The 14,274-nt window shown below is 45.6% G+C and overlaps 1 protein-coding gene across 1 annotated transcript in view; it reads left to right on the top strand.

Annotated features, from left to right (window-relative positions):
- Positions 1-14,274, top strand: part of MED27 (mediator complex subunit 27) — a 222,344-nt gene that overhangs the window by 68,023 nt on the left and 140,047 nt on the right. Inside the window, exon 3 of the mRNA XM_070454851.1 lies at positions 3,260-3,390. Within this exon, the coding sequence (XP_070310952.1) occupies positions 3,260-3,390 (131 nt within the window). The remainder of the gene's footprint in view (positions 1-3,259; positions 3,391-14,274) is intronic.

Below are 14,274 nucleotides of genomic sequence, written 5' to 3'. Positions count from 1 at the left end.
TTTAGTGCTTAAATAATGTATAAATCCAGTTGGACAGGAGCTGCCTGTCAGTTTTATTAACTTTGACCTTTTCTCCCATTATAAAGATGCTTCGGTAAATATTTAATGGGCCCCTTATAGATCTTGACAGTCGGAGCTGTGTTCCTGGAAACTGGGAACTGTATATATGATTAACAAATGTCGCTTAATCACTGTGAGTCAGCTTTCAAGGGCAGGTTTTGTTCTGGGGGAAGAAAACTCCTTCCATCTCCATGTGCTCTCGGGTGTGGCATACATTGAGAGCATCCAAGATGGTAGAAGTCTCATCGGAACTCTGGGAAAGACAGACAGCAGCTAGCATGCGTTTCTGCTGTTTGGGGGGTTTTGTTTGTTTGAGCAAATGATCAGAATGATGCCAGGTGGGCAAAATCACCCTGCCACTCTGCATAGTTAGCAGGACTCTTCCACTCAAAAGAGTCAGCAGGGCTGGAATGGCTGAGCTTGCATGGACCCTAATAAGATACGAAGGAGAAGGAGAGCCAGAAGGAGAGACGGTTCCTGGAGCCAGGAGGGTCCCCTGCCAAGCTGTCTTTCCCTTTAATTCCATAAAGCCCCATGCATATTGCAGTCATTGCAAATTCTGGTGGGGAGGATCGAAACCCAAGTAGCTGACATTTTGAAACATTGTCTTTCAAACTTGTACTGTCCCTTGCTTCCATTGATTTCTCATTTAAGAAATCTGTAGCAGAAAAATAAATTTGGGCAAAATTCATTGGCCTGCGATGAGTTTTTAGAGCCAAATCATGCCCCCCTTTTCCACCTCGAGAAGAGCTCCGTTTCTTTTTTTTTTTTTTCCATTTATTTTTATTAGTTGGAGGCTAATTACTTTACATCATTACAGTAGTTTTTATCATACATTGAAATGAATTAGCCATGGATTTACATGTATTCCCCATCCCGGTCCCCCCTCCCACCTCCCTCTCCACCCGATCCCTCTGGGTCTTCCCAGTGCACCAGGCCAGAGCACTTGTCTCATGCACCCAACCTGGGCTGGTGATCTGTTTCACCCTAGATAATATACATGTTTCAATGCTGTTCTCTTGAAACATCCCACCCTCGCCTTCTCCCAGAGTCCACAAGTCTGTTCTATACATCTGAGCCTCTTTTTCTGTTTTGCATATAGGGTTATCGTTACCATCTTTCTATATTCCATATATATGTGTTAGTATACTGTAATGGTCTTTATCTTTCTGGCTTACTTCGCTCTGTATAATTTGAACCAGTTCTAATGAGATGGATGAAACTGGAGCCCATTATACAGAGCGAAGTAAGCCAGAAAGATAAAGAGCTCCGTTTCTGTTATGAGTGTGGTCTGTCTCTGCCTTGTATTGTGCGGCCATAAGGCTCCCACAGCAAGTCGACCAAGTAAATCAAGAGCCTGTTAAAAAGCAATATGGATGCTCCAAACACAGACATTTCAGTCTTTCCTGGGTCACTGGATATCTTCATTTTTATAGCCACTTTCAAGAAGCAGATCATTTCAATTGGTTGTGTTTTCTTTCACTCTGTGTTTGTGTGCAGCCCAATGGCTTTACAGGAGGCCATTTATTTTTCAGGACGTTATTACCCTTTTCATCCAGGGCCCAACCCCTTTTATATGGTGGTCACCAATTTCATTACCATGAGCTGTAATGTAGCTTACTCTGCAAAGGAAATCTATGCTGTGGAAGAGCATTTTGAAAAGAAATTCAGAGCTACAGAATGAATTGCTATTTGTATATTCAGTTAATTCTAAATAAATGTTTGAAAGACCTTGCTTAATTTGAGGAGGGAAAAAGAAACATGTTGGATGTTATAAATGGTCTCAATCCAAGTTTCTTAGCTTGGCATTTTCACATTTGAATGTTTTATTTACATCTGTTCAAAATTGGGATACCTTTCAAGGATAATTTTGTTATAGAGATGGATGACAACTCTTCACATCTAAAATACAAAAGTACAGGATTTAAAAAGGAAAATGGGTGTCACTGTCACATGTCAAATTGGAGATAAGCTTCATTTTTTAACGAGTGAGAGTGATGAGCTGTATTGTAAATCAAAAGATCCTGATGATCGGAGTTGAGGGCAGGGGGAGATTGCTTGTGTGGGGCGCAGGGGAACTTTCTGCAGTGATGGAGGTTGTCTGTGTCTTGATGGGGGTGGCAGTGTCACAGGTGTATGTTATCAAGACATCACCACACTGGACACCTAAAATGTATGCATTTTATTTTATATGAATTGTAACTCAGTAAAGGTTTTTTTTTTTTTTTTTAAAGTCCTGTTTGGTTTAGAACTAGGCAGTATTATTTCTCTTTTCCAGTAGAGAAAGTCTAGAGAAGTAAAATGATCTGTCCTGAGTAACCTCGATGCTCAGCAGTTTGTCCAGAACAAAGCAAATGATGCTGGCTCTGAGCCCGCTTAGAGTCGGCCGCTTCCTCACTTGTATTGTTCCAATTGCATGTGCATGGAGTGGAATTAACTTCTGCAGCCAGTTCTCTTTAGTGAGCCTGTATCCATTTGTGTACATTGTCATGAGATATGTTCCTGTGCTTATTTTTGTGATCGATACTTGTATCTTAACCACTGGGAACAGCAGCCCAGCTGTGTGTTTGAATCTGTTTATGATCAGCTTGTTGTGCTCCTGTTGACCACAGTGGAGTATGAGTTATATGTTTTATTATTGCAGGCAAGACATGACAGTAGCAAGGGTTCCTAGAACTAATTTGTTTTTAAGGAAACCCACTGGATCCTCTTTTTTAAAAATGACAGAAGCTTTAAAATCATTTACATAAAGCAAATGTGAACAGAAGTGAAAAAAGAAGTAAAAAATTACCATAGTTCTACTCAGAAATACACTGTTAACCTTTTAGAGAGCATGTTTTAACCTCCTAGAGAATGCTTTTAAGTGCCTCTTTGTTTACAATACCTTTTTCTTTTTAATTTAATAAAATGATGTTGTAAAGTTCTTTATGTATTTACCCAATTTCCCTCTTATTATTGGGCATTTAGATTGGTTCCAGTTCTTTATCATTTTGTAATGCCATGATGAGCAACTTTATTCATGTTTGTTTTCCTGTTTGTCTGATTACCTCCTATGAATACATTTCTTGAAGCAAGATGTTAGTGGGTATATTTGAAATTATTAAAAATGTTCTGAGCTGGTGAGATGTACCGAGTATTGATAGTTTAATAGCCCTTGCCCTGCTTTTACCAAATGCTATTTTTTGGTTTTCCTCTGCAGTTGCAGTACCACGCAGGTCTGGCATCTGGCCTTTTGAATCAACAGTCGTTGAAACGTTCCGCTAACCAAATGGGAGTGTCTGCTAAACGTAGACCAAAGGCTCAACCCACGACTCTCGTCTTACCGCCTCAGTGAGTGATGGTTGGAAAAAGTTCTTTCGTCCTGGGTGAACTCTACTTTGTGCTTGCTTTTTGGCTAATGGAAACTCACTTTGGCAAGATCGTTTCTTTCTTTTAAAAAGGTTTCTGTTAAGATTGGAGACCAAACTTGTAGGTCACCTATTCTGCATAGGTCTTCAAAGAAGCAGTTATAATGCAATTCCTAGTTTACCTGTTCTGTGTGTGTCTCTAGGACTTGAAGATACCTCATGGCTTATTCTTTGTCTCCTTTCACACTCCCAGAGTTGGCAGAGTGTGAGTGCAATTCTCCATATTTCACAAATGAGACCACCGAGGAGCACGTTTTGATAAACTGCAGGCCGTCTAAAAAATCTGGTAGCACTGGGATTAAAATCAGTGCCGGGCTCCCTTGTTCTTTTTTAAGAGAGTAATATATGTGCTCTTCCTTTTCCCAGTAGGAGAGAGAGCAGACACTGTAAAATATACGTTCAGATGGGTGGTTTTTTTCACGTGTCTACGTGGGGTAGCTCCGCTTGGATCACGCCATTGGCCACCACTTCCAGAACTCCATGAGGGTTCTTTCCGTTCCCACCCTGTACACAGGCTGCCACCTCCCTAAGTTGACCACTGTCCTGACTTCTTTGAACAATTAATTTGACCTGTTCTTGAACTTCATATGGGTGCAGTCACACAGTATGTAATCTTTTATATGAGCTGTCTTCACTCAACATAATATCTGTTAGATTGCTTGTTCTTTTTTGTTGCTGCATAGTATTCCTTTGAATATGCCATAGTTGTTCCACCCATTGGGTTGGCTTTTACTCGAAACCTCAGGAGTTGAGGGCCATGGCTCACTCATTGATGTAGAATCAGAACTTGAATACACCAGTCTTTGCTGGCGGTTTTTCCATTCCACACACAGACTCCCCTGGAAGGGGTGCTGCCTCCCAAAGGCTTGACCTGATTTTTAAACACATTTGCCCAGCTCAGCCTGTTCTCCTGTTTTACCTTCTTTCCTTTATATCCTCAGTTACAAACTACATTTTAAAAGTTTCCAGTCTAAAGGGGGTTGGCAGGGGACATTCAGTTGTTTGCCTTTACACAGGATCTCATTTATATTATGTTTGGTTAGCAAATATTTATTATGCCTCCTGTCTGCCATGCACTGTCCTCAGCTTTGGGGATACAGTCACAGGCAAGACAGACATGGTCCCATCTTCCCAAAGCTTTTGATTTTCTGGGGAGAAAAGGCAAAAAGCAAGTAGCCCTAAACAAATAAATAAACTAGCACAGTAATTTCTGATTATGGTAGGTGCTTCTGAAGGGAGCACCTAGAACAGTAAGGAGGGGAGGCTGCTTAAGACAAGTGGTCAGAGGCCTCCCCAAGGAGGCGGTACGGGGGAACTTGAGAACAGGGAGGAGAGAGACCAGTGAGGAGCTGGGAAAGCTACAGGGGATGATTCTGGGGGGGCCTCTTCTCTCGCCAGTGGATGCTTCTGACCCACCGTTTGTATGATTTTCAGGTTTTCTTCACCAGTAGCATTTGCTTCCAGGGTGGGATGAACATAACCAGCCGGCCTCCAGCAAGTTCCTTTCTGTCTGCCACACACACAGGTGCCATCCTTTCCAGAGACAGCAGGGCCGGCTTCTTCAAGTGATGCAGGATAGAGGGAGTTTTCACCATTTGGCAAGAAGCTTCTTCTGTCTGATGCTTAGTACATGTTTGACTTGGCAATTCTGCACATCTCAACTTTTGGCTCTCAGAAGCCTAATGGGCCCTATAACTTGTCATCCTCCCTGCGTGGCTTGTTTACTGAGGCAGGATGCGTGGTGAGAAGTGAAAGACTTTCTAGTGGTCCCACAAGACTGGAGCCAGAAGTGTTTGTTGCTAACTCTCTGCTGACAAAAGTCAGTTCTTAGTCCATCTGTTCACCATTTGTTAATTTGCATTGGCTTGAAACCTATTTACAGGTGACATGTTATTATGAGGACACTTAGAAACTATTTTAAGCAGCAAGGCAATCAACAGACTCTGTTCTCATGCCAAGAAAAAAAAAATGGGTGTTCACAGCTGTCATTATAAATTTATAATAAATCACTCAAAATACTTAGTTTCAAAGAGAAAAGTGGTTACCGTGCCCTAAGAATACAGTGTTGAAATGATTTCCTATACTTAGTAGCCTCTTTTCCTGTGAAAATTGACTGCAGCCTTTTCACATCCTTGAGCTTTGTGGATTCACATTATCCTGACATCCCTTCTTAGACTAACTGTCCAGTAGGCAGAATCTATAACCAAAGGACATTCTGTTCGCTTTTACTGAGCACCTACTATGTGCCACTAACTGTGTTAGTTGTCAGGAGTAGATACCAGTTACGTGGCATAGCTGCTGACCTAATTGGATCATGCATTGTAAAAAAGAAAAGAAAAAGAAACTAGTAATATATACATATTGTAGATTTTGAAGAAAATCAAAGATTATTAAAAAAGAAAAAATAATAATGCTTTTACCCTGATAAAGTTATTGTTAAAGTTTTGATGGCTATTCTAGATTTTTTTCCCTATGCATGTGTAATATATAATTTTTAAAAACAAAAACCAGCCTTTAAGAAGAGCTGTCCTGTGATACTGTTCTGTATCACATCCCAACATTTATTGTAGTTGTTAGGTTTTAAGGTAGTATAATTTGACCCATGGAGTATTTAAAATTGCCTGTCAATCAGCCGTGTTGTGGTTTTATGTATAGGACATTTCCTCATTACAGAATTCTTACTATAAGCATGGTATGACCATAAACTTTGTAAGGAAATCCCTTGAACTCCCTTATAAGATAGCACCTAAATGCTCCAAGGTTGCTGATTTTCATCCATTGCTACAAAACAAGTTGCCCCCAGACTTAGTGGGTTTAATGACAATAAACAAGATCGCCCATATTTTCTGTGGGTCAGGAGCCTGGGAGTTACGTGGTTCAGAGTCTCTCATCACATTGCCATCAGGTCGCAGCCAGGACCACAGTCATCTGAAAGTTGGACCAGGGTCCAAAGGCCACTTGCAGGGTGGCTCAGTCACGTGGCAGGCAGTTTGGTGTTGGCTGTTGGTGGGAGACCCCTGCCCCTCCGCGCACAGGCCTCTCCACAGGCTGCCTGGGTGTCCTCTGGACGTGCGGGTGACTCTCCCAGAGCAGGCACACTCAGAGAAGGTGAGCCGGGCAGGGCCTGTCCTTTTTATGGCTTCACCTCAAGATACGCAGCATCAGTTCCACCTGTTCTATGGATTAGAAATGAGCCGCCAAGTCTGACTGATGTTCATGGGGAGGGGGTGAGGCTCTCTCTTCTGAAGGAAGGGGTGTCCACATTTGTAGCCATATTTTAAAACCACCACGATTGCCAAAGAGGAGAGACACTGCCCAGAGAGTAGGGTGGTGGGGCCCGTGAGCCCCATTCTCTTGTTTATTCAGCAGATATTTACGTGGGGCCTGCAGGTGCTTGGTTCTGTGCTCTGAGCTGGGGATTTGGAGATAAATAAGAGGATTTTGGCTTTGGGGATGCGCTCAGTAGAAACAGAGGAACAAACGAGCAGCAAGGGATGACCATACTGCAGCATCATAGTCGAGTGTGCCAGGTCCTAAGGACCGGATCCTCATGTGCCCAAGAAGGCCATGGCAGTGCTAAGAAAGGCCACACAGGGACCAGACTTCACCGAATCTCTCCGCTGCCGGGCGGGAGGGAGGGAGGCTTCCTTGTGGAGAGCTAGGAGCTTTCTTGTGTAGGCCTACGGAACTCTGAGGAAAGGGTTTATTTCTAAACAGTGGAGCAGGCGATTAAGGGCCAGGGGCCGGCCGCCTCACTCGCCCTCCCCTAGAATTCTGTGTGTCTGTTAGTGTGGAGGCACTTGGGTTTCTGCATTGGCTTGAGTTAGCAGTTAGGTGGCGTGGAAGCTGCTGCCCCAAAGCCTCTTCCTGAGTGCGCTGAGACCATAGTCATGACAAGAATGCAGGAGATTTGTACCATCATTGATGTGTTTGTTTTTAAAATGCAGTTGGCTTTAAAAGCAATAGTCTTTGAAGACTCAAGATTCCACGCCTCACCCCCCAACTCACGTTCCCAGAGGATTAGTGATTTGTGGGATTAATGATTCATATCTTTCTCCCCCTCCAAAGACGCTTGTAAGGAGACAAGATGCTGTTCATGATGAAAGATCTGTGATCCTGTATTAGCGTTCAGAAGGCCCTGGTGAAGCGACCTCACTCCCTGATTGCCGAGTGTTCTTCTTAAGTCTGCAAAAGGATAGACGCTGTCATTTTCATAGAGGAGGCTGTATCCCCCGTTGCTGGGTAAACATTGTTTGCCTTTGACCTTGTAGGACTGGGCTCAGTCGGAAGTGGCTGCTGCACTTGGCTGACCCGTCACTTGCGTCCTGAGATCCCCATGCGTCAGCGGGCGCCATGTTTCCTTGTGCCGCCATGGATGGCAGCTTCAGCTCTCCGAGACCTTGCTCCGGGTACTCCTGTGGCAGCGTGGCCAAGTCACACACAATCAGTGTGACTCCCGGCTTTCATCAGAGGTGAAAGACCCTTGTGTGTTCTTATTTCGCACGTGTAGATCTCATTCGGGTTTTTTTTTAAATACTTGTTTTCATTTATGTGGCTGCACTGGCGTGTGGGATTTAGTTTCCCAACCAGGGATTGAACCCGGGCCACTGCATCAGGAGCTCGGAATCTTAGCCACTGAACTACCAGGGAAGTTCCAGGTTTCACCTAGGTTTGAGGGGGAAAAAAAGTCAGTTGTTTTACAGAAAGGTTATTTTTAAAAGTATTAGCTGCCTCCCTCCCCCTGCTGGAGGTTGTGACACCAGGCGGTTCCTGTGTATCACCTTACGGTTTGCGAAGAGGCCCTGCCTGTGAGACTAAGGACACCTCACAGGCTGCCTCCTCTCAGCACTGGGGATGCGTTGGCCCTGCTCGCAGCCCAGAGCAGCCCTTCTGCACATTCACTGGGTCCAGTGCCCCCTCACCCGCTCCCAAGTGTTTCTCCAGGGGCCTCCTGTTTCTCTCCCACCCTGTCCGTGTTCCCTTTCTCCTGCTTCGTTCTTGGTAGAATGGAAATGGGCGAGCCCCAGACCCATCTCCTGGGAGAACACCTCCTCCTTTCATCTCCCCACCCCCCTCCTCTCTACAGCAAAACTCCTTGAAAGAGTTGACTGTACTTGTCCCCAGTTTCTCAACCACCCCAGGCAACAAGCATTCTGACTCCGATCCCCGTTCTCTAGTTTTGCCTCTTGTAGCACTCCACGTAGGCGGAGTCGTGCAGAACACAGCGCTTTCTCCCTGGTTTCTTTTGCTCAACGTGCTGTCTTGGAGATTCATCTGTGTTGTGTGTGTCAGTGCTCTGCTCCATTTTATTGCTGAATAGGATTCCTAGATGTTCTCTGGAGCCCACCAGTGGGTCTTCCTCACCGTTTGGCGTCTGCTTCAGTATTGTTTCGTACCTCTGAGAGTGTGGGGCATCTTCACTTCCTGCTCCTGCTCTTGGATGACCTGCCTCAGGTTTGAGTAACAACGACACAGACAAACCACATGCCGGGACAAGTGTTGCTGGGGAGAAACGCCACCGATGGAGGCAGTCACTGGCATAATGACACTGCTTAGCCACCTTGGGGTTCCAGTGTCTGAACAGCAGATTGTCTTAGTATGGCCACTGATTGGGCTCTGGAAGTTGAACTGAAAGAGGCTCATCTCCTGCCACCGCCTTGCACACTAGGACCAAGACCAAGAAGGTCTTGGACTTGAAATCCCACCCGGTGCTGTTATGGGTGACCGGCTTCTCTCGAAGACGCGTGGTGAGCGCTGCCTCTGCTCTCCGAACGGAGAGGCTCCTACTGTCTCTTGCTTAATGTGAAACTGCCAGGAGACCTGGAGAGCAGAGGGGAGATACGGATCCATGCTGGGCGACGGTGATGAACGAGGGGCCCGCTCTTTGTAGTCATTGATGTTGAAACCGAGAAAGGCAAATATTTGCCAGGATGAGTGTACGAAACCTGGGTCTCTTCCTGTAGCTTCCTGGCCATGACACCATTCTCTCTCCTGTTGATGGTTTTTCCAGATCTTTTCTGTGAGTTTTTTCTCAGCCGCACAGAGATGGAACTCCGGGTTTCTGTGTTTGCTTTGCTATTACAGAAGCCCTGACTTAGCCATCATTTGATAGTTACTGTGACCCTGCTTCCTTGCAGGTACCTCACCCTTCTCTTGATTACTTGGGCTTTGTTTTGCCTCCCAAGGATCTTGATATTTTGTTGAGGGCAACATTTGGTTGTATGTTGATAGGTTTATATTAAGTGCTTCAACTCAGATGGTGAGAGGAGCCCTGAACAGGAATGTTTGGCATCTCTTTTCATAGGAGTTTAGTTTGTCTCTGAGCAAAGGAGGCTCAGATGATAAAGAATCCACCTGCAATGCAGGAGACAGAGGTTCAGTCCCTGGGTCGGGAAGATCCCCTGTAGGAAGATATGGCAACCCACTCCAGTATTCTTGCCTGGAGAATCCCACAGACAGAGGAGCCTTGCAGGCTACAGTTTATGGGGTTGCAAGGAGTTCGACACGACAGTGACTAAGGATTTTTCACTTTTCACTTTCAAAGCATCAGTTAATATACCATGAATGAGAAGCAAACAGATTGATTGCCGGGAGTTTTAGAAATACACAGCATCACCTCCTGTAATCCCCTCTTCCAGATTGCTTATTTGCTAGGCCGACACTCTCTGGGCCTGGGCTTGTGAGCAGAGCCAGTGTGTTGTTGGCTGTTCTGAGTGTCCCTGAAAGGAAACAGAGAACTTTGCAGCTTTTAAGTTTCCTTGAGGTTGGCAGAAAGTCATCAAAACTTAAGTAGAGATTCACGAAATTCCCCTTCCCCCTACTGGCAAGTATTAAGTAACAATATTCATTAGATACCACTGAGAGGCTGTGTAATAAAGAAATAATCCTAGGCCTTGGTGGCTCTCACTCTCCAGAAGAGTTGAAATTGAGAATATAATTAAAGATTAAAACATTGTTTGCATTCTAGAACATGGAGAAATCTTCCTCTCCATTGCGGGACCATATTAATAAGGAAGAGATCAGTTTCCAATAACCAAGACCACAGAAGCTCATTTATTAACATCAGTCATGTTGAAGCTGTCTGACTCGTTACTTCTTTGTCTTTTTCCTACAAGACTGGAGCTGTGTCCAGGAATAGTGAGGGATACCAGTCTTATCTCAAAAAAAATTTATCAAAATCTACGCAGCATCTTGAGTGTGGATGGGAGTGTTCACAGGGAAACGGGACGGCAGAGGATGAGATGGTTAGATCACTGACTCAGTGGAGGTGAATCTGAGCAAACTGGCTGATAGTGGAGGACACAGGAGCCTGGCATGCTGCAGTCCATGGGGTCGGAAAGTCAGACACAACTTAGAGGCTGAACGACAGTTCAGTTCAGTCGCTCAGTCACGTCTGACTCTCTGCGATCCCGTGGACTGCAGCATGCCAGGCCTCCCTGTCCATCACCAACTCCCGGAGTTTACTCAGACTCATGTCCATTGAGTCGGTGATGCCATCCAACCATCTCATCCTCTGTCGTCCCCTTCTCCTCCCACCTTCAATCTTTCCCAGCATCAGGGTGTCTTCAGATGAGTCAGTTTTTTGCTCATTGGCCAAAGTATTGGAGTTGCAGCTTCAACATAAGTTCAGCTTAGTTGCTCAGTCGTGTCCGACTCTTTGCGACTCCATGAATCGCAGCACGCCAGGCCTCCCTGTCCATCACCAACTCCCGGAGTCCATCCAAACTCATGTCCGTTGTATCAGTGATGCCATCCAACCATCTCTTCCTTTGTCATCCCCTTCTCCTCCTGCCCTCAATCTTTCCCAGCATCAGGGTCTTTTCCAATGAGTCAGCTCTTCACATGAGGTGGCCAAAGTATTGGAGTTTCAGCTTCAACAGCAGTCCCTCCAATGAACACCCAGGACTAATCTCCTTTAGGATGGACTGGTTGGATCTCCTTGCAGTCCAGTGGACTCTCAAGAGTCTTCTCCAACACCACAGTTCAAAAGCATCAATTCTTTGGCGCTCAGCTTTCTTTATAGTCCAACTCTCACATCCATACATGACCACTGGAAAAACCATAGCCTTGACTAGATGGACCTTTGTTGGCAAAGTAATGTCTTTGCTTTTTAATATTCTGTCTAGATTGGTCATAACTTTCCTTCTAAGGAGCAAGCATCTTTTAATTTCATGGCTGCAGTCACCATCTGCAGTGATTTTGGAGCCCAGAAAAATAAAGTCAGCCACTGTTTCCACTGTTTCCCCATCTATTTGCCATGAAGTGATGGGACTGGATGCCATGATCTTAGTTTTCTGAATGTTGAACTTTAAGCCAGCTTTTTCACTCTCTTCTTTCACTTTCATCAAGAGGCTCTTTAGTTCTTTACTTTCTGCCATAAGGGTGGTATCATCTGCATATCCGAGGTTATTGGTATTTCTCCCGGCAGTCTTGATTCCAGCTTGTGCTTCCTCCAGCCCAGCATTTCTCATGAGGTACTCTGCATATAAGTTAAATAAGCAGGGTGACAATATACAGCCTTGACGTACTCCTTTTCGTATTTGGAACCAGTCTGTTGTTCCATGTCCAGTTCTAACTGTTGCTTCCTGACTTGCATACAGGTTTCTCAAGAGGCAGGTCAGGTGGTTTGGTATTCCCATCTATTTCAGAATTTTCCACAGTTTGTTGTGAGACTGAACAACAGCAACCTTTATGTTGCTTTTCAATTCTGTAATTCACTGTATTCTTCTGTTTGTCAAAAATAATTTTCATGCTTTCAGGGTCAGCCAGTTTTTTAATGCAGAGAATAAAAGGTTGATAGGAACTAGTGTACCTACTTGTGTTGAGGTTGTATCATTGAGGCTGGGAAAGAGACGAGAACACCATAAAATGTCAGACCATCTGACACATTGTACTTGGTGGTCAGATACCTTGTACTCTGAGTTCCTTGTAGCCCACTGTACCCCAAACCTCAGAGTGGACTCACAGAAGAGGCCGGGGCCTTGCCCAATTGGATTGTAAAAGTTTAACTGCACAAGCACCATTTCATTTTCTCTCTCTGCTTTTTTGTTGCTGTTCATGTTTGTTTGTTTTCCATTTGCCTCAATATCGAATCAGAAGGCATTCAAGGCCAAGGGTGCAGGATAGTCTTCTCATGCATCCGCGCCACTGTTGCCTGTTCTTGCTTTTTAGGGTTTTTGAGGGCCCAGAGAAGATGCTGTTAGTAATAGTTCTTGAAATGTCCTTTTTTATGTTTATTGCTAGTGTTACTGGCAGGTGGAGCAGGAAAGTGTCTTTCTCTGTCTGTGGCATTGACTGGGGAGGGGAAAATGTGGTTTAGTGACGGCAGAAAGAAAGTGTCCGCTCCGGGCTCTGTACGGCTTGCATTTGGTAGCCAAATGCCTCTGGCTTTGCCACTCTCTGCCTTGTGTTTTGTTGAGACTGGAAACTTCTTGGGGACCAGGGCTCCCTGCATCCCCGTCCTGCCTGGTCTTGGCTCCCCTCCTGATGCCTGAGTGAACCAGCCCTGAAGGCTAGTTCCCCTCTCTGCCTCCCTCCCCGCTCCCTGCCCAGATGCTAAGGCAAGAATGTCTTTTTACAAGATGTGCTGGTCATCATCGTTTGTAATGCTCTTGGCTCTCAGTAAATTGGAAGCGTTGAGCCCTGGGTATTTAAGTGGCTGGGAACCAGGACTTTTCCACTGGTTACAAGTCTGCCTGCCAATGCAGGGGACACGGGTTTGATCCCTGGTCTGGGAAGATTGCATGTACCTCAGGGCAACTTAGCCTGTGCGCCACCGTGACTGGAGCCCACGTTCCAGAGCCTGCACTTGGCAGCTAGTGAGCAGTCCTCGCCACTGCGCCTGGAGTAAGCCTGAGCACCGCAGCGAAGACCCAGCGCAGCCGAAAGTTACAGAAATCAGTGGCTGAGCACCAGGTGCAGGGATGCCTGCAGGTGAGCATTTGAAGGTGACTCTGCTGAGTGTGGGGGACAGGATTGGATCTGCAGGCTCCAGCAGCAGGCAGGGCCCGAAAGGCAGGTGGAGGCCTTATAGCGGCCACCGCTAGGGGCAGCAGGCCCTGGGGGCTCATGAGCAGGGGCTGGGGTGTGCAAAGTGGTATTTTAGGACGATTAATCAAGTGGAAGAACGCAGCTAAATAAGGTAGTTCTTTGTAGCTGTTAAAAAGATAATTGGTTCATGTTACTTATCTTTTATCTCTCTGTTTGGGCAGGAGAAAAATCTCCAGGAGAAATAAACGAGGAATCCCTCATAAATATTAATGTAAAAATCTGTCTATGGAGAATAAATATAGGGACATTTTGCTTTAAATGCTCTATGTCGTTGTGCTTCATTAGCATATGTGTTGTAAAGATCCTCCTCTCCCCTTGAGAAAACCGTATTTAGTTCAGCTAATAGCTGCCTGCTGAAAACCGCAGGTTGTCGAGATCCTGTACTTCATGTGGCCAGGAGAGCTGCTGTGCCCCCATGTCAGCCGGCCGGTTTCCTGGGCTCACTGTCCTCAGGAGTGCTGGCCCCCAGCAGCAAGTCCTGGATCCGGTCTCGTTTTCTGGACCCTTTTTCGGGACCTCTGCTTCATGCCTGGTTTCCTAGTGTGTCCCTGCATACATGTGGGTGCACAGACACACGTACTTGTGTTTTGTACTCTTCAGTTTGCAGGCACTCATCCAGCCCTCTGTGTGGCTAGGCGTGCGCTTCATCAGGCTGGAGCTGTGAGGTGTTCAAGTGCTCCTGTCTGTCCAAAAGAGAAGAGAGTGAGTCGCTTGTGAAGCTGGCTGGGTCGGAGGTACCCACAAACCTTGGGAGAAG

This window comes from Odocoileus virginianus, chromosome 2, assembly GCF_023699985.2.
Source record: "Odocoileus virginianus isolate 20LAN1187 ecotype Illinois chromosome 2, Ovbor_1.2, whole genome shotgun sequence".
NCBI lineage: Eukaryota > Metazoa > Chordata > Mammalia > Artiodactyla > Cervidae > Odocoileus > Odocoileus virginianus.
The sequence above is the reverse complement of the archived record's forward strand: the minus strand, read 5'-3'. Positions and strand labels throughout refer to the sequence as shown.